Here is a 25,219-nt window from a genome sequence, read left to right as displayed (position 1 = left end):
TCCACACGCTCGCCGTTGATGTAGAGGGGGGCAGGGTCGGTAATGATGACTTGACATGAAATTATTACATATGACACCTTTAAATTTCATTTTCTGTTTGCCTCCTTTTGCCATTCTTTTTCTTTTATGGGCGCTGGCCTCCTCACCTGTGCCTAATTGGCCATTAGGATACATCTGTACCTGGTTGCCAATCAGAATGCCATATACCAGGGGTGTCAAACCTAGGGCCCATCGGCCATATTAGGCCTGCGAACAGGTTTAATCCGGCCCGAAAGATGAGTTTCCCAAGTATAGAAAGGAGCGGCAATTTTCTAATGAAAGAAACTGCTGTACTTAATGTGTCTACTGTATGTCGCAATAGTGTGTTCAAATGTAACCCACGTCATACCTACTCAGTGGCCTAGTGGTTAGAGTGTCCGCCCTGAGATCGGTAGGTTGTGAGTTCAAACCCCGGCCGAGTCATACCAAAGACTATAAAAATGGGACCCATTACCTCCCTGCTTGACACTCAGCATCAAGGGTTGGAATTGGGGGTTAAATCACCAAAAATGATTCCCGGGCGCGGCCACCGCTGCTGCCCACTGCTCCCCTCACCTCCCAGGGGGTGAACAAGGGGATGGGTCAAATGCAGAGGACAAATTTCACCACACCTAGTGTGTGTGTGACAATCATTGGTACTTTAACTTTAATTTTAACACATGACACTGTTTAAAGATGACATGTCAGCTGACTTTAAGCGCCCTCTGGATTGGCTGCCGCAATTCTAATCAGTGCAGGTTCAAGCAATCAGCTTCTCCTGTTTTGGTTGGCAGCAGATTGCGGCAGATTGATGCAGTATCGAGGCACAATATCTTCTTTCTTTGTAAATTATCCATCCATCCATCCATTTTCTACCGCTTATTCCCTTCGGGGTCGCGGGGGGCGCTGGAGCCTATCTCAGCTACAATCGGGCGGAAGGCGGGGTACACCCTGGACATCCACTCAACAGATAAAATAACGAAACGATAAGATGCAAAGACTTAAGTCAAAATGACCATCATCTTCGTCGTTCGAGATTCGTGCAGTGCTTGCAATTGATTGATGGTGCGATGCGCACCCTGAACTTCATTGTAAAATTATGTGTTTCTACATTTGTTGTTTGTTCTATTTTTTTTTTTGCTGAAATCCAAAATGTTCATAAGTAGTTATTTTTTCAGATTATGATTTGGGCTATGGTATCATTTTGATAATTGTTTTGTTTATATTATAAGTGTAATATTTAAATGATGATAAATGAATGTGCAGTTGGCAGATGTCACCAATGTGGCGGTTTGAGGAAACACTCAGTTGCTTTTCCAAATGCGTCTTCAATGGTGAACTAACAACTTGAAAATGCTAAACAGTAAGTGCTTAAAGTTTAATGGCTTTGTACATACACTGAGACAAAGTCTAACTTCATTGTGTTCTTCATGGTGTTTTTATAACTGACCTCAGAACCTGAAGTTTTTTTTATTTTTAAGTTATTATGGCGTGACTCTACCAGTCTGGCCCACATGGTAAAATATTTTCCTCTATGTGGCCCCTGAGCTTAAAGGCCTACTGAAACACACTACTACCGACCACACAGTCTGATAGTTTATATATCAATGATGAAATCTTAACATTGCAACACATGCCAATACGGCCGGGTTAGATTAGTAAAGGGCCATTTTAAATTTCCCGCGAAATATTCTGCTGAAAACGTCTCGGTATGATGACGTTTGCGCGTGACGTCACGGATTGTGCAGACATATTGGGACACCATTGTGGCCAGCTATTAAGTCGTCTGTTTTCATCGCAAAATTCCACAGTATTCTGGACATCTGTGTTGGTGAATCTTTTGCAATTTGTTTAATGAACAGTGAAGACAGCAAAGAAGAAAGCTGTAGGTGGGATCGGTGTATTAGCGGCTGGCTGCAGCAACACAACCAGGAGGACTTTGAGTTGGATAGCAGACGCGCTACCGTGAGTACGCAGCTTTGGCTTCCAAACATTTGATCGCTTGCCCCAACCCCGCCCACCTCAACCGACACACGGAGGGGGGAGGGGGGGTTGATGTGTGGGGGGGCAGGGTTGGGGGGGCGGGGTTTGGTGGTAGCGGGGGTGTATAATGTAGCCCGGAAGAGTTAGGGATGCATGGGATTCTGGGTATTTGTTCTGTTGTGTTTATGTTGTGTTACGGTGCGGATGTTCTCCCGAAATGTGTTTGTCATTCTTTTTTGGTGTGGGTTCACAGTGTGGCGCATATTTATCACAGTGTTAAAGTTGTTTTATACGGACACCCTCAGAGTAAGGCTGAAACGACGCGTCGACGTAGTCGACGTCGTCGACGTCATCGGTTACGTAAATACGTCGACGGCGTTTTTGTGCGTCGACGCGTCGCATATTTACGTCACACTACCGTCATGGCGGAGCACAAAGCAGACTGCGCGAGCGAGGGGGAAAAAATCACGCCAAAAGTAGTCAAAAGTGTGGGAGTATTTCAATACACGGCCTAATAATGTTGTTGTATGCACACTGTGTCGAGCGGAAATGGCCTATCATAGCAGCACAACGGCTATGAACGAACATTTGAAAAGAAAACCATCAACTAGTCAATCGTCCGCGCGAGTATACGTTGTCATCATTACACAAAAACATGAATGTGTCATTTGTATCTGCTATGGGGTGTAACGGTACGTGTTTTGTATTGAACCGTTTCGGTACGGGGCTTTCGGTTCGGTACGGGGGTGTACCGAACGAGTTTCTAAGCTAAAGCTAACTTTAGCTGCTAAAGTGTTAACAAGCTGCTTTGCTCCTTCTGTGTCTGCCTCTGTCTCAGCACGCAGCATTGTCCCACCCACACAACCATCTGATTGGTACACACAAAGCGTTATACAAAGCGTTATCAGCCAATCAGCAGTGCGTATTCAGAGCGCATGTAGTCAGCGCTTCAGCGTCGAGCAGATAGGTGTTTAGCAGGTGAGCATCAGGCAGCGGACTCTCCCCAAATGATAATAAACACCTCCCAGTCAACTACTAGTAACATCACTATGAGCCCGTTGACCTTCTAGGAATATAAACTGGAACTCAGCTCACTCGCAGTCCTGGCTTGAGGTGAAGGCTACCGGTAATTAGCTCTCAGTTCTAGCCACATCGACCCCTTCTGAGCGCCTATTTTCAGCTGCTGGGAATATTGTAAACATGAAAAGAACCAGAGCATGTAGACATGCTAACCTTTCTTCATTACAACTGTTAGTCACTCACTGGAATGAGTAGAATTGGTTATTGTGTACTGTGTTGGACTTTATGTTTATTTTGCACATTTTAAAAGCAATACTTAATGTTTACAGTGCTCCAGAATATTTAGATTGGCACTTTTTTGTATTGGATGTTTATCTTTATTTTTGCACATTTTAGCAAATAAGCAATACTTTTACTTTTGTTGAAATGTTTACACTGTTGTTACAGAATATTTCGTTTTGCACTTTTTTGTATTGGATGTTTATCTTTATTTTTGCACATTTTAAAGCAAAATAAGCAATACTTTTACTTTTGAAATGCTTATACTATTGCAGAATATTAAGATTTGCACTGGATGTTTACTTTTATATTTGCACATTAAAAAGCAAATAAGCTACTTTTAATTTTGTTAAATGTTAAAAGTTTTAAATTTTTACATTGTTACAGAATATTTTGTCATGTTGTGGTCAATGTTGACTGAGTGGCCATACTTCTTTTTTTTTGTAAATAAAAGCCATGCCTTTTGAAAAAACAGGCCTACATTTATTTTTTCATCTTCATTTTAAATTAAAAAAATAATCGGTAAAAGGAAAAATAATCTATAGATGAATCGAAAAAAATAATCTATAGATTAACCAATTAATCGAAAAAAATAATCTATAGATTAATCGATAGAAAAATAATCGTTAGCTGCAGCCTTACCTCAGTATGGCTGTTGACCAAGTATGCCTTGCAGTCACTTATTTGTGTCGGCAGAAGCCTCACACAACATGTAACTGGGCCGGCACGCTGTATGTACAGGTTGTAGAGGGCGCTAAAGACAGTGCTTTCACGGCACGACCTTATTATTGTTATTTGGGTGAAAATCAGCAGACACCGATAGAATTGTTGCCCTGAATTTCGGGAGTCTCCCGGAAAACTCGGGAGGGTTGGCAAGTATGACGCTGTCAAGCGTCATTCATATAAAACTTGCGGGCCGCACTAACATTAAATTTTCATATTAAGGTTCGGGCCGCAAAATAACGTCTCGCGGGCTGCGTGTCTGGTTTATACATAGCATAAAGCAAAAAAAAACCTTTGTATGCAGTGTTATTTCATTTTAAATTTCAAAAGAGCTTTGTGGCTCCCATTATTTTCTTGAATTTGTGAAACGGGTCAAAATGGCTCTTTGAGTGGTAAAGGTTGCCGACTCCTGCTCTAGTCCAAGGGTGTCAAACTCATTTTAGCTCAGGGGCTTCATGATGGAAAATCTATACCCACGTGAGCAACACGAGTAAAATGGCATAATAACTTAAAAATACAACTATGACAACTTCAGATTTTTTTCTTTATTTTACTTTGTCTCAAAATAGAACAAACACATTCTTAAAATGTGCATATCACAAATAATCCTCTTGACAAAACCCTTCAAGTTAGTTGAAAATTCTGAGGAAAAAAATTGGTCAGTGTATCTACAAAGCAATTGAACTTTAAGTCACAGCCCATCTTTGATTGAACAAAAAAATCAATAAACCATAAATAAAAACACTTCTATGTATCAACTATCTCATATGTTATTTCCCACTGTTTACTTTCTTTAAATATGCACTGAAAACAATAATGTTCGCAAAACTATATCAATGTGCAAATACCGTATTTTCCGCACCATAAGCCGCACCTAAAAACCACAAATTTTCTCAAAAGCTAACAGTGCGGCTTATAACCCGGTGCGCCTTATATATGGATTAATATTAATATTTATTTTCATAAAGTTAGGTCTCGCAACTACGGTAAAAAGCCGCTATCTTTTTTCCCCGTAAAAGAGGAAGCGCTTCTTCTTCTACGGTATGCAACCGCCCCCATAGAAGAGGAAGCGCTTCTTCTTCTACTGTAAGCAACCGCCAAGGTGAGCACCCACCCCGTACAAGAAAAAGCGCGCGGATATTACGTTTCATTTCATTTGTGTGTTTCTGTAAAGACCACAAAATGGCTCCTACTAAGAGACACGCGTACAAGGTTCCACTGACTTTTGATATTCCTGTGAACCGCACTGTGGATACAACGGGAGCACGTACGGTGAATATTCGCACCACAGGGAATGAGAAGTCGTCCTTCACTGTGGTTCTAGCTAGCCAGGCTAACGGCCAGAAACTTCCACCCATGGTGATATTCAAAAGGAAGACCTTGCTAAAAGAGAACTTTCCAGCCGGCGTCATCATAAAAGCTAACTCGAAGGGATGGATGGATGAAGAAAAGATGAGCGAGTGGTTGATAGACGTTTACGCGAAGAGACCGGGTGACTTTTTTCACGCAGCTCCATCCCTGTTGACCTACGACTCCATGCGTGTCCACATCAGATGGTGTCAAAAAACAAGTGAAGCACACCGAAGAAGAAGAATTCGAGGGATTTGTGGATGAGTAATAACTTCAGAAAGTGAGCTTTTAATTGTTTATTTTGTGTGTTGTGTGACATTAACGTTCGAGCAACGTTGAGTTATTGATGTTGCTATTGCTCGGCACTATTTTGAGTGTTACTATTTTTGTGATTGCACATTAGCACATTACATTTTGGGAGTGAACAGAGTTTTTAGAACGCTGGTTTGTAATATATTATTAAAGTTTGACTGACCTATCTGACTGTTTTTTTGACATTCCCTTTAGCGCAGCGTAGGTGCGGCTAATAACACGGGGCGGCTTATAGGTAAACAAAGTTTTGAAATATGCCATTCATTGAAGGTGCGGCTTATAACACGGGGCGGCTTATGGTGTGCGGAAAATACGGTACCAGCATTTTAAGTGGAGTTACCAATTGTTTATTTTACTCCTGTTTGTTTGGGTCGAAGGGAAGGAGCCGCAGCCCCGCTTTACAGAGTACCACTTGCTTGATATACTTGCTTGCCGGTATAAACTATTTGCTTGCCTAACAGAATTGCTATTGTGACATCCAGTAGACACAATTAGAACAGCAGATTCTTTCATTTAAAAATACAGCTCAATTTTACACTGAGCAAACTCATCTCATGGGCTAGATTGAACCGGTTCGCGGGCCTAATCCGGCTTGCGGATCGCATATTTGACATCCCTCTAGTCAGTCATCCACTATCTTTGTCTCGGTGGATGGTGGTGGGGGCCACTAGCTTACACAGACAATATGCACCGAGAGAGCCTCGCTAGTGACAAGCACCACAAGGTAACAAAAATGATGGGGGGAAAAAATTATCGCAATTACACCGGGCAATAGGAATATATCATCTTCAAACTGAATGAGCAAGGTGAACCCAATAACACGGACAAACGAGCCAGGATTTGTTGATTTTGTTGCAAAGTGATGGCAACAAAAATATACACCAAAACAAACAAACAAATTGGAATATGTGAAGTCATCATTTGGTCAGAGGTTCGGATCCAAAGCATGCCGATATGCGCCTTTTAATGTGCTTATTTTCCATCTTCCTGCTCCTCACAGCACGACACATGAGCACAGCTGTCCGAGACATGTCATTTAAAAAGACGTAAGATGAAGGAAAGATGACCTAGTTCACACTCACTATGATCAGGCTTTTACCGTTTAGCTCACAATTATATTATATATTCTTTAGAACCGATCCAAAGCAACGTTATATGACAGTGATGGCGTTGTTTACAGCAATCTCAGCAGCTCATATGTGACACAATTATGAAGAAAGAGAGCAGCGAAATGATGAAAGACATATAAATAGAAAGAGGTGTATTCCAACAGACTGCATCCCTTGGTGTAAGAACCAATTCCATTAATTGTCAAATGCAATTGGCCAATATCACTAATGAATGATCGGTAACAGAATCAGCATCATAAAACATTGATTGGAACATCCCAGATTAAAAGTCCATTGTATTTTTGTTGTTTGCTTACTAAAGATGATTAAAAGGTATTGCCCTTCCAATTACAAATGTAAACTAGTATTGACAAAAAAAAATTGACTGTGTTTGAAAGGCTTACTTGCATTAATAGTACAACATATTATGATTACATTGGTGCTTGATTTAGATCGTCCAGCAAAATGTGTTATTGGCCCACGACTATCAACACATTTCCTAGTTTAATTAGAATTGATAAAAACAGACTTTAATCATAGTTGATATAAGTCCCTGCCATTATGCTGTTCACATTTTGACATGACACCAAGACGACACCTAACAACTGACCAATGGTACCTCACTATTGCCGGGTTTCAAACAGGATGTTGTTTGAGGAAAGTGCTCACTCAGCTTAAAGGGGAACTGCCCTTTTTTTTGGAATTTTTTTGATGATTCTGCCCATAAAACCCAATAAATACCCATTCAAAAACCGCCAACAATACTTCATTTACATTTCGTGATTTGGATATTAACCAAGTATTAGTGATATTGTTATTGTAAGAGCTAACGCAGACAAACTATTTATAGCGACTACATGATCACTACCGTGTGTCCCTATGTTTACGAGTGGTCTGCTGCTTCCTTTCTTCCTTGCTCCTTGGAAGTTAACTGTAGACCAATCAATCAATCAATCAAAGTTTACTTATATAGGCACAAGTCACAACGACATCCTCGGCTCGGATCCCATATCAGAGCAAGAACAAACTCAACCTAGTAGGAACAACGTGAAACCCTGGAAGGGGCTGCAGATGTGGGGACCCTCTCCTGGGTGACTGATGGAATGGATGCCGAGTGGATACGGTTAATAATGTGAGAGTCCAGTCCATAGTGGGGCTAGCAGGGGATCCTCTTGCATGTAGACAAGTCAGCAGCGCAGAGATGTCACCAACTGATACACAGAGGAGTGGTACCGTGGAGCCTGATCCGTGGTCCCTTGATAACCTCTCCATGCAGGAGGGGGCGCCAGAGCAGAAAAGGGAGACGACAGATCAACTGGTCTAAAAAGGGGTCTACTTAAAAGCTAGAGTATACAAATGAGTTTTAAGATGGGACTTAAATGCTTCTACTGAGGTAGCATCTCTAACTGTTACCAGTAGCGCATTCTAGAGGACTGTAGCCCAAATAGAAAACACTCTAAAGCCCGCAGACTTTTTTTGGGTTCTGGGAATCACTAATAAGCCGGAATTCCTCGAATGCAGATTTCTGGCCTGGACATACGGTACAATACAATCAGCAAGATAGGATTGAGCTAGACCGTTAAGTATTTTATACGTAAGTAGTAAAACCTTAAATTCACATCTTAAGTGCACAAGAAGCCAGTATAGGCGTAATATGATCAAACTTTCTTGTTCTTGTCGAAAGTCGAGAAGCCGCATTTTGTGCCAACTGTAATCTTTTAAAGGCCTACTGAAACCCACAACTACCGATCACGCAGTCTGATATTTCATCATTAATATATAAACTCTTAACATTGCAACACATGCCAATATGGCCGGGTTAACTTATAAAGTGCAATTTTAAATTTCCCGGGAAATATCCGGCTGAAAACGTCTCGGTATGATGACGTTTGCACGTGACGTCACGGGTTGTGCGGAAGTATTGGGACACCATTGTGTCCCAATACAAAGAGCTCTGTTTTCATCGCAAAATTCCACAGTATTCTGGACGTCTGTGTTGGTGAATCTTTTGCAATTTGTTTAATGGACAATGAAGACAGCAAAGAAGAAAGCCGTAGGTGGGATCGGTGTATTAGCGGCTGGCTACAGCAACACAACCAGGAGGACTTTGAGTTGGATAGCAGACGCGCTACCGTGAGTATGCAGCTTTCTTCCAAACATTTGATCGCTTGCCCGTCCGTGCGTGCCGCTATGTGCATGTCACGTACGTAACTTTGGGGAAATATATGTGCTGTATGAACTTTGCGGAAGTGAACGGTACTTTGGGCTGTGGGATTGAGTGTGTTGTGCGGGTGTTTGAGTTGTATTGGCGGGTTATATGGACGGGAGGGGGAGGTGTTTGTTATGCGCGATTAATTTGTGGCATATTAAATATAAGCCTGGTTGTGTTGTGGCTAATAGAGTATATATATGTCTTGTGTTTATTTACTGGTTTAGACATTCCCAGCTGAATATCAGGTCCCACCCGCCTCTCACAGTATCTTCCCTATCTGAATCGCTTCCACTGCCCTCTAATCTTTCACTTTCACTTTCCTCATCCACAAATCTTTCATCCTCGCTCAAATAAATGGGGTAATTGTCACTTTCTCGGTCCGAATCGCTCACGCTGCTGGCGTCCATGATTGAAAACAATGTGCAGATGTGAGGGGCTCTTCAACCTGTGACGTCACGCTACTTCCGGTACAGGCAAGGCTTTTTTTTATCAGCGACCAAAAGTTGCGAACTTTATCGTCGATGTTCTCTACTAAATCCTTTCAGCAAAAATATGGCAATATCACGAAATGATCAAGTATGACACATAGAATGGATCTGCTATCCCCGTTTAAATAAGAAAATCTCATTTCAGTAGGCCTTTAAAGGCCTACTGAAATGAATTGTTTTTATGGAAAACGCACTGCATCCTGTCAGTAAGATAGGACCAAGAAAAGGCTAAGTCTGACGTACCAATACGTGTTTTAATACATTCTAATAGAATGTTATGAACTACGGTATCAAAAGCAGCGCTAAGATCAAGTAGCAGCAACATGGATTACGCATCAGCATCTATAGTTAGCCATAGATCATTAGTAATTTTGTTAGTAATTTTCATAAGTGATTTGCCCTGAAACCGGACTGGAAGTGTTCACAGAGATTGTTAGATGCTAAGTGTTCATTTAGCTGTTGTGCAACAATTTTTTCGAGGATTTTTAAAGGGAAGGTGGGACACTGGCAGATAGTTTACCATGAGGTCAGGATTGAGGTTAGGTCTTTTGAGCAGAGGATGAATAACCGCTTTTTTGAATGCTAGGGGAACAGTACTAGAGGAAAGTGATAAGTTAATGATATTTAGCACTGATGGTCCTAATATTACAAACAGCTCCTTGATAGGTTTACCAGGAAATGGGTCAAGTAAACATGTTTGTTTTGTCCCACTTACCAGTCGAAGGAGTTCCTCTAATGTTATTTCTTCAAAAAGAGAGAGATTATTTTGGAGGGCAATATCCGTCGTACATACATTCGTATCTGCGTTAATAGAACCCAGTTGGAACTCAAGACACGTTATCTTTAATCTTCGTGTGCAGCCAGCTAATAATAGATGTCCAGAATTATGTCCATGTTTAACACAAATGTTTATTATCATACAGTCACGTAAATAAAACTCACTTTGTAATAAAACGGAAAATAAACAGGAGCAAACAAATAACAGCTGAGCACAGACAAAAACTGTTGCGCCTCCCCTCAGCAAAACCTGAGCAAGATCAAGGCCCCTCCCCAAGTAGACTCGCACTTGGCCTTGAGCCAACCCTTTAGTGATGTCATGAACTTGACAGACAGAAAGAGTATATGACTCTAACACTATGTGTGCAGGAATTTTCCAGCCTGGCACTGGTTAGTTCTATCTTAACTGACTCCTTACCCAGGCTAACAGACACTGTAAATGCCTGTGTCCAAGATTTCTCTAGTGTAGTTAGTCAAGCGTGACTCAAATAATGATCTATATTTTTGGAAAGCGTGACGGCGCCTTCCCGGTTAGGGTAAAGACCGTCCCTCCTCAGCAAGCCTGGTTTGCCCCAGAAAGAGGGCCAATTATCAATAAACCTTGGTCCTTGTTCTCTACAAAAGCTAGCCAGCCACTTGTTAAGCGAGACTAATCTGCTATACATCTCATCATTGCCTCTGACAGGCAATGAGGGTACTCGATGCCGAGACACCTTTATAGCGAAATTACAAATCCGAGCTATGTTTCTCTTTGTAATCTCTGACTGTCTCATCCTAGTGTCATTGGAGCTGACGTGTACAACTATGTTTGCGTAGCTAGTGGTGCAATTAGCCTGTTGTATGTGTTTAAAAAAAAGTTAAGTACCAATGATTGTCACACACACACTAGGTGTGGCGAAATTATTCTCTGCATTTGACCCATCACCCTTGATCATCCCCTGGGAGGTGAGGGGAGCAGTGGGCAGCAGCGGTGGTCGCGGCCGGGAATCATTTTTGGTGATTTGACCCCCAATTCCAACCTTTGATGCTGAGTGCCAAGCAGGGAGGTAATGGGTCCCATTTTTATAGTCTTTGGTATGACTCGGCCGGGGTTTGAACTCACAACCTGTTGAGAGTCAGCTCCCCAAGACTAGCTTCAATGTCAAGTGCTCTGGCCCCGAGAATACAATTAATTATGGCTAGTTTACTAAGCTGTATGTTCCGGGTGATGGAGTCCCCTATGACTAAGGTGTGTAGGACTAGCTAAAAGGCTAAATCAATTATGTGTCTCAACCGGTTCACCGTGGCTTGTAGGCCACTACAAGCTGGGCGAGTCAGCTTGGTACAGCTAACACTAGAAAACGTATCTGCGGCATCTAAATTTACAAAATTACTCTACTATAACTGGCGGACAAGGTCCTTTAGTAGGGCCAACCTATCCATGAGGACGGTGTATGAAGAGCAGGGAGCCATACTCACGTTGTTTCTTTCACCGAGTCGAGTTCTTGCTGTTTTCGGAGTGATAGGCAAAGAGTAGCAGCAGCGTGAGGGAGCAGATGCCTTCGGAGCGCAGTTGCTTTGGACCGGGAATAGCGTAGCTTCGTTAGCTTAGCAGCTAGCTAGCTGAGAGAGAGGTGGTGAGACAGAAAGTGGGTGCTGACTCCGTTTTGAGAGAGAAAACGCACGGTTACCAATTTCGAAATAAACGTAACGGACAGAAATAGCTCAGGTTGGTTTCATAATGGATCAATGTAGCCGGGCCGATAAAGCTATATAAATCTATTTAGATTTGAGTGACGCTTTAGTATAACTAAACGTTATGAAGGTGCTGCAATATTTCATGCTATTATTCAGAGGCAGCCTAAAATGAATCCTTTATTATTCACAACAGAAACGTGTACAATATCTGATTCAGTTCTGATCTGATGACTTACATTTCTGTGTTATTATTGGTGTATGCTGCACCCCCAATGTCCAGAACATGGTGCCAGTATGCTTGTTTTTTTCAATAAAATACTGGAAAGGATAGAAATGTAGTTCGTCTCTTTTATCCGTTTATTAATCGATTAATCGAAGTAATAATCGACAGATTAATCGATTATCAAATTAAACGTTAGTTGCAGCCCTAGTTGGTACACTTTGACATCCAATTCAGACCCAGGAATTGCGAGAACGATATGAAAAGACATTTGGTCAACCCCCCCGCCCCCCCGTTTCTTCGCGAGAAATATGAGATATTCTTCATCCAAACAGGAATATATTAACATCCTAGCAGTCAGCATCCTAATGGCAGCATACCTTATACAGTAAGTGATGTTTTATTATGTTTGTTGGCTCTCATGAAGTCTAGGGTGAGTAATAATCAGTGATGAAGAAAACAAGCAAACGTTGTGATGCGTTTTTGAAATGAATGCGCCGCTTTTGCTTAAAATTATCAAAATACGTAAATATTAAATGTTAGCATACATGTGCCTGTTATTACATTACATACATACTTACAGTGTGTATATAAAACCTTAATGCAGGTGTTTGGATGTTTTTAAGGGCTTTGTAGGCAGAATAGAGTGCCACCTATAGGTTCCATTGTAAACAGACTTCTGATCACATTTATTTAATAGTAAAAAAAATACATCCATCGTAATGTCTTTTATAATGATTGTGAACGATAGGCAAAATTCCCAAAAAAGTGCAGTTCCCCTCTAAGAGTGTCACAGAGAGACCGAAGCAGAGATACAAAGAGATTGGAAAAGTCACAGAAAGGCACACTGCAAATGTCTCTAATTTTCTAGTTCAGCTCTTTGTTAAAGAACCACAAGTTGTGCAAAAAGTAGTGAAACATTTGGACATGTCCATTCCTAAGTTGAAAGAAGATCCAATTACGTTCACCTGTAAAAGGCTTAAGTGCATTTTAAGTTTATCCTGAAATTTCACCGGAAAGCTGAATAGCCCTAACTTTTTGTGAATAGTGTACATACCGTTGCAACTAGCTTTTTTAGAATGCAGATCAGAAGAAGCAAGTATGTTAATAGGAAGTGTTACAGTGGAATACAGTGTGAACAATCCATTTCTGAGGATTTGCTCCCAGAAGCAAGGCAGTGTAATTGATGGCATGCAAGACAATTTAAAAAAAAGTAAGACACAGATCTTTACAAACGTCTGCAGGGAAGGGCTCTGTGTTTACCAAAGGACTGGACAGGACTGTCATTGCTAAGTCAGCAAAGAGTGACTTGTCTTATTTTAAGTAACCATGCACAAATATAATAATATTATTGACACATTGAGATGTATTCATTTATAGCACTACTGAAAAACTATTATAACTAAATGTTAAAGTTAATTAACAGGGTTCATTTGTTTGGCTATTTTCAGGAAAACCTAACCAACCTCAACTAAGCTAATCCAGTTAGCATGCACTTCATTTATTGTTCTCATCATTTGTCACAAAGAGGCAGCACAGCCTCCTGTCATTACTCTCTATGCTTTGGAGGCGGTGCATCCAAACACATTTCTCAAGACACGTGAGTCACTCTTCAAGACTTTTAAAATGAGGATATATAAACCGCATCAACAAAGAAAATTGAAAATGGCAACACGCATTACATCCATTCGCATTACATCTGCAGTCCCTTCCAAAGTTTCTTATTGTTCCCATTGGGTTGAGTTTTTTTGTGCCCTGATGCGGGATCAGAGAGATGTTGTTGTGGTTTGTGTAGATCTTTGAGGCATTTGCGATTAAGGGCTATTTAAATAAACTTTGATTAATTGATTGATTGAGTATTGTATCTGCTTTTTTACAGCATGTCAACTGAATTACATAGACAGAAAAGAACAAATCTCGTCAGCAGAAGGGGACAAGACAATTAATTTATAGTGTTACAATGCAATATATTTCAGAATATTTTTATGCTTGAGAATCTACTTGCCGCAATTTACATCTATCAATCCATCCATCTTATTCTGCTTATCCTTTAGATTACGGGAGCTGCAGCCTAAGCAGAGAAGCCCAGACTTCCCTCTCCCTTGCTATTTTGTCCCACTTCTTCGAGGGGATCCCGAGGCCTTCCAAGGCCAGCTGAAAGACATAGGGCTTGATTTTCTAATTCATTCACACTTGAGGGTTGCGGGTTCGCTCCCCGCCTATTCCATCCATTCATCTTCAACCGCTTATCCGGAATCGGGTCGCGGGGACAACAGCTCCAGCAAAGACCCCCAGACTTCCCTCTCCAGAGCAACATTTGCAACTTCCTCCTGGGGAATCCCGAAGCGTTCCCAGGCCAGAGAGGAGATGTAATCCCCCCATCTGGTCCTTGGCCTGCCGCGGGGCCTCCTCCCAGTGGGACGTGCAATGAGGACCTCCCTAGGGAGACGCTCGTGAGGCATCCGCACGAGATGCCCGAACCACCTAAGCTGGCTCCTTTCCAAGCGAAGGAGCAGCGGCTCTACTCCGAGTCTCTCTCGGGTGACTGCACTTCTCACCCTATCTCTAAGGGAGATGCCAGCCACCCTTCTGAGGAAACTCATTTCGGCCGCTTGTATCCGCGATCTTATTCTTTCGGTCATTACCCACACTTCATGACCATAGGTGAGAGTAGGAATGTAGATAGCTCGGTAGACCGAGAGCTTTGCCTTCTGGCTCAGCTCCCGTTTCGTCACAACAGTGCGGCAGAGAGACTGCAATACTGCCCCAGCTGCTCCGATTCTCCGGCTGATTTCCTTCTCCATCTTTCCCTCACTCGTGAACAAGACCCCGAGATACTTAAACTCCTCCACCTGTGACAGAGTCCTGTCCCCTACCCGGACTGTACAAACCATCGGTTTCCTGCTGAGAACCATGGCCTCAGATTTGGAGATGCTGATCCTCATTCCAGCCGCTCCCCGCCTATTGACATCCAAATTGCTGCCGTTGTGTCTTTTGGCAGGACACTTCACCCTTGCCCCCAGTGCCGCTCACACTGGTGAATGAATGATGAATGATAGGTGGTGGTCGGAGGGGCCGTAGGCGCAAACTGGCAGTCACGCTTCCGTCAGTCTACCCCAGGGCAGCTGTGGATATGAAAGTAGCTTACCACCACCAGGTGTGAATGAATGATGGGTTCTCACTTCTCTGTGAAGCGCTTTGAGTGTCTAGAAAAGCACTATATAAATCTAATCCATTATTATTATTATTGTTATTAGATCCACTCGACATCCATTGCACCGGTCGCCCAGTGGGTGGGGGGGTCCACACATCTGCGGTCCCCTCCAAGGTGTTCTCATTGTATGCCATTGGGTTGAGTTTTTTCTTGCCCTGATGTGGGATCTGAGCCGAGGATGTCGCTGTGGCTTGTGCAGCCCTTTGAAACACTTGTGATTAAGGGCTATAAAAAAATAAACTTTAATTGATTTATTGAATAAATATATAGCATGCGCAACGTGATTTCTCAACACTCATCACTGTTTTGCAAGCACTATTTTGTGTTTTATTTAGCACGTGTCAGATGGACGTGCAAACTGCCAGGTCCACACACGGCTGCAGGATCGGTGCTCGTGCTGCACCGATGATGGACAGGCGAGAATACTCAGTCCTACGTGTGAGTGTCAACATATTAGACTGACAAAAATTAAAAATATTAGACATATTGTGTATTCAGAAATTTCATTTTATAATTATAATGCTGAAGGATGACTTATGGGGCTGATTAAAATATATACAATTGATGCATTTTGGTGTCCTTTAGTATTTTTTTTAATAACGTTCGTTTTTGGGTTTTTTACATATAATATAGGGATAGGTTGATTGTCAACACTAAATGGTCCCTAATGTGTGACTGTGAGTGTGAATGTTGTCTGTCTATCTGTGTGGGCTATCTGTGTTGGCCCTGCGATTATGTGGCAACTTGTCCAGGGTGTACCCTGCCTTCCGCCCGAATGCAGCTGGGATAGGCTCCAGCACCCCCTGAGACTCCGAAAGGGACAAGAGGTGGAAAAATGGATGGATGGATATATTGTTAAAATATTTCTTGTATGAAAAAATATATATATATTTAAAGGCCTACTGAAACCCACTACTACCGACCACGCAGTCTGATAGTTTATATATCAATGATGAAATCTTAACATTGCAACACATGCCAATACGGCCGGGTTAACTCATAAAGTGCAATTTTAAATTTCCCGCTAAACTTCCGGTTGAAAACGCCTTTGGATGATGACGTATGCGCGCGACATAGCCAGTGAAACAGGAGTATCGGTAGCCCATTGAAGCCAATAAAAAAAGCCCTGTTTTCATCTCAAAATTCCACAGTATTCTGGACATCTGTGTTGGTGAATCTTTTGCAATTTGTTTAATGAACAATGGAGACTGCAAAGAAGAAAGTTGTAGGTGGGATCGGTGTATTAGCGGCTGGCTGTAGCAACACAACAAGGAGGACTTACTTGGATAGCAGACGCGCTAGCCAACGTTAGCCGCCAACCGTATCTGTGATCGGGTGAAGTCCTTCGTCGCGCCGTCGATCGCTGGAACGCAGGTGAGCACGGGTGTTGATGAGCAGATGAGGGCTGGCTGGCGTAGGTGGAGCGCTAATGTTTTATCATAGCTCTGTGAGGTCCGGTTGCTAAGTTGCTAAGTTAGCTTCAGCGTCGTTAGCAACAGCATTGTTAAGCTTTGCCAGGCTGATAATTATTAACCGTGTAGTTACATGTACATGGTTTAATAGTATTGTTGATCTTCTGTCTATCCTTCCAGTCAGGGATTTATTTATTTTGTTTCTATCTGCATTTGAGCCAGATGCTATCACGTTAGCTCAGTAGCTAAAGAGCTTCGTCGATGTATTGTCGTGGAGATAAAAGTCACTGTGAATGTCCATTTCGCGTTCTCGACTCTCATTTTCAAGAGGATATAGTATCCGAGGTGGTTTAAAATACAAATCCGTGATCCACAATAGAAAAAGGAGAGAGTGTGGAATCCAATGAGCCAGCTTGTACCTAAGTTACGGTCAGAGCGAAAAAATATATGTTTTGCACTGCATTCTAGTCCGTCACTCTAACGTTCCTCATCCACGAATCTTTCATCCTCGCTCAAATTAATGGGGTAATCGTCGCTTTCTCGGTCCGAATCGCTCTAGCTGCGTTGAAAACAATAGGAAAATATGAGGAAGCGAACAACTGACTACGTCACGCTACTTCCGGTAGGGGCAAGGCTTTTTTTTATCAGAGACCAAAAGTTGCGAACTTTATCGTCGTTGTTCTATACTAAATCCTTTCAGCAAAAATATGGCAATATCGCGAAATGATCAAGTATGACACGTAGAATGGATCTGCTATCCCCGTTTGAATAAAAAAAATTCATTTCAGTAGGCCTTTAAATAATGTGCAGCCTCTCACCAATGAGCGCACCTTCAGCAGTAAATAACAGAACAAAAAGTGGTAACATTGTAAATGCACTGTAGGACTGCTTCTAAAATGCCCATAAAATTTAGTAGATGTCTCCTGCATGTTTGAAAACATAGCAAAACACCACATGTAGGAGCATGATAACATGATTGTGCAGTAAATGAGTGTCTCTGTGGTGATGCCCCGTTTAGTACATGTAAAATCCTCATTTAAATAAGGAGGTCTGCACCAATTGACATGCAGTCTTAGCAGATCGCACGCAACACACCCACTAATAATACTAATACTAATAATAGATTGGTATTTGGATCTTCGTAAATCTGGCCCATTGTCTCTCTAACATATTCTTCTCCAAGGCTTCCTACTGGTTGGACGTGCCCAGAACATTTCTCCTTTTCACAACGACGGGCCGATGCACAGGGTACAGTACATCACTGCAGACGCCGATTAGCCTGTTGATCTCACGATCTATTGTTCTCTCACTCGTAAACAAGTTCCCAAGGTATATGAAATTATCCACAAATTACAAATGGCACTCTAACCATTGACTTGGACTTGGAGGTGCTGATTCTAATCACAGCCGAATTCACTTGGCAGTGAACCAATCCAGTGAGAGCTGAAGATTATGACCCGATGAAGCCAGCAGGACCACAAAATCAGGAAAAAGCAGAGACTCAATCCTGACACTGGTCATACAGTGAGCGGACCACCTGATTTTGGCTCCATACTCTCGGAGCACTTCCCACAAAATTTTGTGAGGGACACTGTCAAATGTCTTCTCCAAGTTGACAAAACAAATGTAGACCGGTTGAGCAAAACCCTCAAGAACCCTACCGAAAGTATAGAGCTTGTCCACAGTTCCACGACCAAGACAAAAACCACACTTCTTCTCCCGAAACCGAGGTTCGACTATCCAGCGGGTCCTCCTCTCCAGTATCCCTGAATAGGAAAGCTGAGGAGTGCGAGTCCACGATTGTTGGACCACACCCTCCGGTCTGCAAATATAGAGACACCGCCACCACTTCTGATTTCAAAACTAGCCATTGTTCAATCAGTTTAAAAATATATATATATACTGTATACTGTATATATCAAATACAGAGGCAAAAATTTAATAAAATGAAGAGGCCATATTTGTACTAATACAGATATTAGGGCTGTCAAACGCTAACAATTTTCAATTGCATTAGGTGTATTTTGTCCGTAAGAAATTCATAATTAATCGCAATTGATCGCAGATAAAGAGTTTTTTTTATCTTGAATAAGTGTACCGTAGACAGATCATTTGCATGTTTTTAATACTATCAGCATGGGGCTGGATAATTTTTTTGCTTTATGTAAATGTTTGTTTATCAAACATAATATATTTTATAAACAGACGCCCATCCATTCATCCATTTTCTACCGCTTGTCCCTTTTGGGGTCGCGGGGGGTGCTGGAGCTACACAATAGACAAAAAATCTCTTACACACAGGCACTCACAAACACATGCATGCACATCAAAGGTAACTAGCGTTAACTCGTTATTGTCGTGTTAACTTTGACAGCCTAAACAGATTTATGATTTCACAGTGACAACTGTCCCTGTGACGGCAACCATAACTAGGATGTGGCTTGTGATTAAAACGAGTTTGACACCCACATTTTCAACATATTAGGCTATGTCTACACTAAGCCGGATAACCCCTTAAACGAATAATTATTTAGCCTAAGCCCCGTTTCAGCCACACTAAACCATCGTTTAAGGTAACCCTCCTTGGATCATTTTTTACACGGGTAAGTGCCGTGTATTTCTTGAATCTCCAGCTCTTAGCTTTGCATGGACTCATTGATCTTTTACAAACTGAGTTCGGAGAGGAAGTGAAGTCAGAAAGACAGCACCCCACAAAGGAAGTGACACCAGAAAGAACGCACCACAGCCAGCTTCATAACAACTGGAAAGATGGAGGCGAGTCATCCAGACATGCCTGTGTTTCTCATTCTTCTACATAAACAGACGATTGTGGAAAACACACATGAATACCTTAAGAGAAGAAAATGCGCGATTGCAGTTATTTCGGATACAACACATCTCAGACGGCAAGAGAACTTTCGAATGCCCAGGTCAGCTGTGATTGTACTTAACGAAAAACTTTGTCCATTTGTCGAAGGAGAGATAACGAAAATGTGGGCTCCCGTGGATGTGATAAAAAAGGTAGCGTGTGCTTTGTATTACCTGGCCGTCGAGACAAGACTACGGAAAAATGTTTATCGATTTGGACTGGCAAAGCAGACTGTATCAGTTATTGTCCGCCATGTATGTCGCGGACTCAACGTCGAGGTCCAGAGAATATAAAGTCCCCAAAAACTATTGGACAATGAAGGTGAAGGCAAAAGAGTGAGGAGTGTCCTGACCAGATATCTAGATCCCGAGATTGATTGTTGTAAAATTTTCTTTATCACATTGTTTACGTGTCTAATAAACATTTGATTAATTTAGGATGGCTCAGGTGTGAGCACACCCAACAGCACATTGGATTCCAGTTAATTGAAATACCACAACACTTGATATTGTTCAGATAAGTAAATTTAATTTAAGAACTTGCACACAAAGCTACACTGAAGGTGACTATGACGTGCGCATTTTCCGTGCCTGCGTACTAAGTCACATTGCGCCGGTGGACGGAGGGGGAGAGGGGGTCTTAAACGACCATTGTGTGTGTGTGGACAAGGATAAAGTTAGGTGGGATTATGGGGCCTTAGTCTGTCTTTATAAAAACAGAGACTGATAACGTTCCTTTTCAGTGTTTCAATTCTGATTATTTTGATATTTTGAACAATAAAAGTCAACAAGGGGAATCAATTAATGGTGTTAAAGGTGCAAAGAACAAAACAAAATGCATGATTTTAAAATAGTCCAATTCAAACACATGGGACTGAAGAGTGCAAAATGCCGCAAAACCAACTACATTAAAATAATAAAAAAAACTGTACCTTAATCAAAACTATGACATCTAAAGCTGGCTTCCACTGAAGGACATTTAATTTTTTTTCCCCCCTTTCTTTAGAAAATGTTTTACTGGGCAGAGTTTATAAACATATATTTGTGTTTTAAAGACATTTCAATGGCTTATTTAGTTCACTTAAGAGAGAACATCTCATTTTGTGCTTCCCAGTCATGTTGTGCTGTGTTAGTTGGTGTGGTTTATGATAAAAAATGTTACCTCCTGATGCAAATAACATGATTATATGGTAGTTTGATTAAAAAAAAATATTAAAGATTGTTTTCAATTCTTGATTTTTCTGAAGGGACTCTTATGACTATCTAATGTAAATGCATAACAACAATTGAAACAAAGTGAATCAAAGTGCATTGTGTGTATGCATATTAAATAGATGAAAAATACCTTAAAGTAAGCCCTAGTCATAGGAAAGTTGCAACCCAGGTTTTCAGCATTGGTTATTCTTGTGAACTGACATTCAGAGGTGATATGTGCGTAAAAAGCTCCCTGATTCTAGAAATAACACATTCAACGCTATATTTAAACACCTTATTTACACTGCATAGGAGACAAGTTTTACTGGCTGTGTCACATCTATATAAAGCACAAAGTCTGGCGAGAGAGGCAGAGGAGCCACACCATTCTGTCAAACAGATACACAGTGAGAAAACAGGAGAAATTATGTGAGAAGATAACTTTTTTTTAAGAAAATCTGGAAACAAAGAGGGGCGACCATCACAACACATCTGACACATTAAGTAAATTCACAACATCTCCCAACAGTCATCAGACTATTCACGTGCTGGGTCAGCGTCATGTGATCGGAGAAGGAAGTGGGCTCACATGAGCCAAATAAAATGACATTAAATAAAATAATCTGTGATTGGCCAGAAGTGAAGTGGCTCCTTCTGCCATATTTCTTCTTCATGTCGCCATTTGTCGACAGAAAGCAAAGCATCACACCAGTGTCTTCCATGTGACTGTATCGCACAGTATAATACAATTTCACAAATAAATAAATTAGCTAAAAAATGCAGAAGTGGGGAAGAGGTTAGGACAGCCCTGATCAGTTTACTCCTTCAGAGGGGATTTTTTTTTGCCACACAGAACCAGAGACTATAGAAAAGCCGCTAAAACTGCAGAAAAATGTGAAGATTCAGAGCAGACACACAAACTGGAATCCCTCAAACATATGCAATAAGATCTCTGTGTTGAGACAGTGGTGTTCTGTCCTCGCCACGTCTGGCCGTGACAATAGGGTTATGGTTAGGGTGAGCAGGCAACATTCTGCTGCAAGACCTCACCGTTCGTCCATCGTTACACAAGTTTCACAAGCACCTATTACAACACAAGTACTCGGGGTGCACAATAAATATCAGACAGATAATTATCGGGCCGACATGTGAAATTATGACATCATACTAAGAAATCAGATAACAATTGAAAATAGATTAGATACAATTTTCAAAGAAAATGCTCCAGTAAAGCGAGATTACCCGTACTGTGCTGTAGGTGGGGTAAGGTGCACAAATCAACCAAGCACTCCTTTACCTCCTTGTGGGAGGTCCCTTAACTTCCCCTCAGCTCACTGTAAACAAACATGGCGTCAACCGCGTGGGACGTTTTCACTGTTTTAGAGGAAGACATTTTGCGTTGCTACTTGCACCAAATGTTCTGCCAACATTTTTCAAGGAGGGAAAACATTGCGCCTCAACACATCAAACCCTATCAACCACCTGAAACAACCACCTAAAACACAAATATCGCTACGTCGGTGTTCTGAAAGCCTTCTAAGACACCTACTACCCAGCCACAAAGAAAGGTGTGCACAAACCAGTTAAATCTCAATTTTAAAAAAGTAATAAACAAGTTACCGTTAAATCCCACCTAACCTTATTCTTGTCCACACACACACACAATGGTCGTTTAAGACGCACTCCCCCTTCCGTCAGCCTGCGCAACGCGACCTAATACGCATGCGTGGAAAATGCGCACGTCATAGTCACCTCCAGTGTTGCTTTGTGTGCAAGTTCTTAAATTTAACTTATCTGAACAATATCCATTGTTGTGGTATTTCAATTAACTGGAATCCAGTGTGCTGTGGGGCCCTACTGTAGTGAATCACACCTGAGCGATCATAAATTAATTAAAGTCTTTATTGGACACGAAAGTACACAATGTGACAAAGAACATTTGACAACAATCAATCTAGGGATCTAGATAACTGGTCAGGACACTCCTCACTCTTTTGCCTTCACCTTCATTGTCCATTCGTTTTTGGTGACTTTATATACTCTGGACCTAGACGTTGAGTCCGCGACAATACATGGCAGACAATAACTGATAGTCTGTTTTGCCAGTCCAAAAGCATTCGTCGTTTTCCGTAGTTAGTTTTCCCTCGACAGCCAGGTAATACAAAGCACATGCTACCTTTTTTATCACATCCACGGTAGCCAGCAATCTCGTTGACTCTCCTTCCACAAATGGACAACGTTTTTCGGTAAGTAGAATCACAGCTGACCTCGACATTCGAAAGTTCTCTTGCCGTCCGAGAATTGTTGTATCCGAAATAGCTGCAATCGCTTTCTCTTAAGGTATTCATGTGTGATTTCCACAAGCGTCTGTACATGTAGAAGAAGCTCCGAGTTACGAAACCGCTTTATTACGATGCTGGCTGTGGCGCGTTCTTTCTGACGTCACAACCGGTGTGGGGCGTGGTCTTTCTGGCGTCACTTCCTCTCCGAACTCAGTTTGTAAACGATCAGTGAGTCCATACAAAGCTAAGAGCCGCAGATTCAAGAAATACACGGCGCACTTACCCGTGTAAAAAATTGGGAACCTTAAACGCTGGTTTAGTGTGGCTGAAACGCGGCTTAGGCTAAATAATTATTCGTTTAAGGAGTTATCCGGCTTAGTGTAGACATAGTGTGATGTGATGTGCCTTCACACATGACATGCATTACAATATATACTCACATTGCATTTAAGACGACACATTACCTGGTGGTGTGCACGCCCCACATAAACTAATATTTACTCAATTAATGTCCTGGGGATGCATGCACTTATTTTCCCAAGAGGACACTACTTTTGCAATGATTTATCTCACAAGAAGAAAACAATGCAAGATAGAAAATAATATATAATGCAGGTGTTATGAGTTTAAGGGAAACAACACTACTATAAAGTCTAACTTGAGTCACTCATACCAAGTACATCAAGTGGATAATGCTGATGTTTTGACTTCCAGCAGTTTCCTTCTAACCATGCTAGCCCGCTGTTAGGGCTGAGGAGCATCGGGCTGAACTCTGACCTGTCTACTCTCTCTGGGCTAATATTTGAAGTGGACGTTAACAAGACAACACCCTAATGTTGCATAAGAGCGTGCCAGCGCAAAAAAAAAAAAAAATCAACAAGGAGAGGTAGTTTAGGTCAGCGGGGAGCACATAACTTGCCCTGACAAGCACTTTACGATAGATGTGTGGCCTCATTAGCACCTTAACACCAAAACCGCTTCAGCGTGCCAAATAACTGACCTGCTTTTTAATGGTTGACTCTTCAGCTCGTAATAGGTTTTGGGTTCCTCTTGTAAGTCCTCTCCATCATCAAAGTCGGGAACTATTCCCGATTCGTACTGCATGCTTGAACGTGTCAACTTTTAGCGGCGTCGAACTCGTAAAAAAGCAGCGTTGTGCGGCTCCGTGCGTCGCCCCTGTGAAGCACTGACACGGCGAGAAGCATCTGTCCGGCACCCGGAGCTCTGTAGTCCTCAACGCGGAGCCGCTAACTGCTTGCCCACGCTAGCAGGAGGAAGCGAACTACGACAACAACAATGCACCGCGGCCACGAATCTCACGCGTACAGCCTATTGGCTGACAGGAGCAGGGTTTTTACACTTTTACAATGGAGAAGCTTCAGCAGTATTTGTAATGTTTAATATAACTGTAATTGTTTTATTTAACACCAATTAACAACACTGTATGTTCACGTTGTTAATATGTCTGCGTAGGTTTATTCACAGTACATCATTGTGAGACCCATAAAATGTTCAAATTGTTTTTGCATTAAATAATTGTCTTGGGTATAAACAATATTGTTTTGTATGTGTTTATTTTCTTCTAATACAAGTTATCTTCAGTCCAGTTGAATAATTGTTTCATCCATGGTTTTTCTATTTTAAATCAAGCACATGTAAATGACATACCTGCCTATATTTTTCAATTTTATTTTTGAGTCTTTTTTTTTTGGTTGAGTTTAGGGATGTCCAATAATGGCTTTTTTGCCGATATCCGATATACCGATATTGTCCAACTCTTAATTACCGATACCGATATCAACCAATACCGATATATACAGTCGTGGAATTAACACATACGTATGCCTAATTTGGACAACCAGGTATGGTGAAGATAAGGTCCTTTTTTTAAAAATTAATAAAATAAAATAAGATTAATAAATTAAAAACATTTTCTTGCATAAAAAAGAAAGTAAAACAATATAAAAACAGTTACATAGAAACTAGTAATGAAAATGAGTAAAATTAACTGTTAAATGCCTACTGAAATGATTTTTTTTTTATTCAAACGGGGATAGCAGATCCATTCTATGTGTCATACT

General features: G+C 41.5%; 1 protein-coding gene across 3 annotated transcripts in view; it reads right to left on the bottom strand.

The window, feature by feature from the left end:
• Positions 1-24,349, bottom strand: part of LOC133653504 (microphthalmia-associated transcription factor-like) — an 87,650-nt gene extending 63,301 nt beyond the window's left edge. For all 3 annotated transcript variants that reach the window (XM_062052847.1, XM_062052850.1, XM_062052849.1), the window contains exon 1: positions 24,139-24,349. In XM_062052847.1, coding sequence (XP_061908831.1) covers positions 24,139-24,242 — 104 coding nt within the window. In that variant the 5' untranslated portion in view covers positions 24,243-24,349. The remainder of the gene's footprint in view (positions 1-24,138) is intronic.
• Positions 24,350-25,219: the final 870 nt, after the last annotated feature.

Source organism: Entelurus aequoreus, linkage group LG07, assembly GCF_033978785.1.
Source record: "Entelurus aequoreus isolate RoL-2023_Sb linkage group LG07, RoL_Eaeq_v1.1, whole genome shotgun sequence".
Taxonomy (NCBI): Eukaryota; Metazoa; Chordata; class Actinopteri; order Syngnathiformes; family Syngnathidae; genus Entelurus; species Entelurus aequoreus.
Note: the sequence above shows the minus strand (reverse complement) of the source record. Positions and strands in the feature narration are given on the sequence as shown.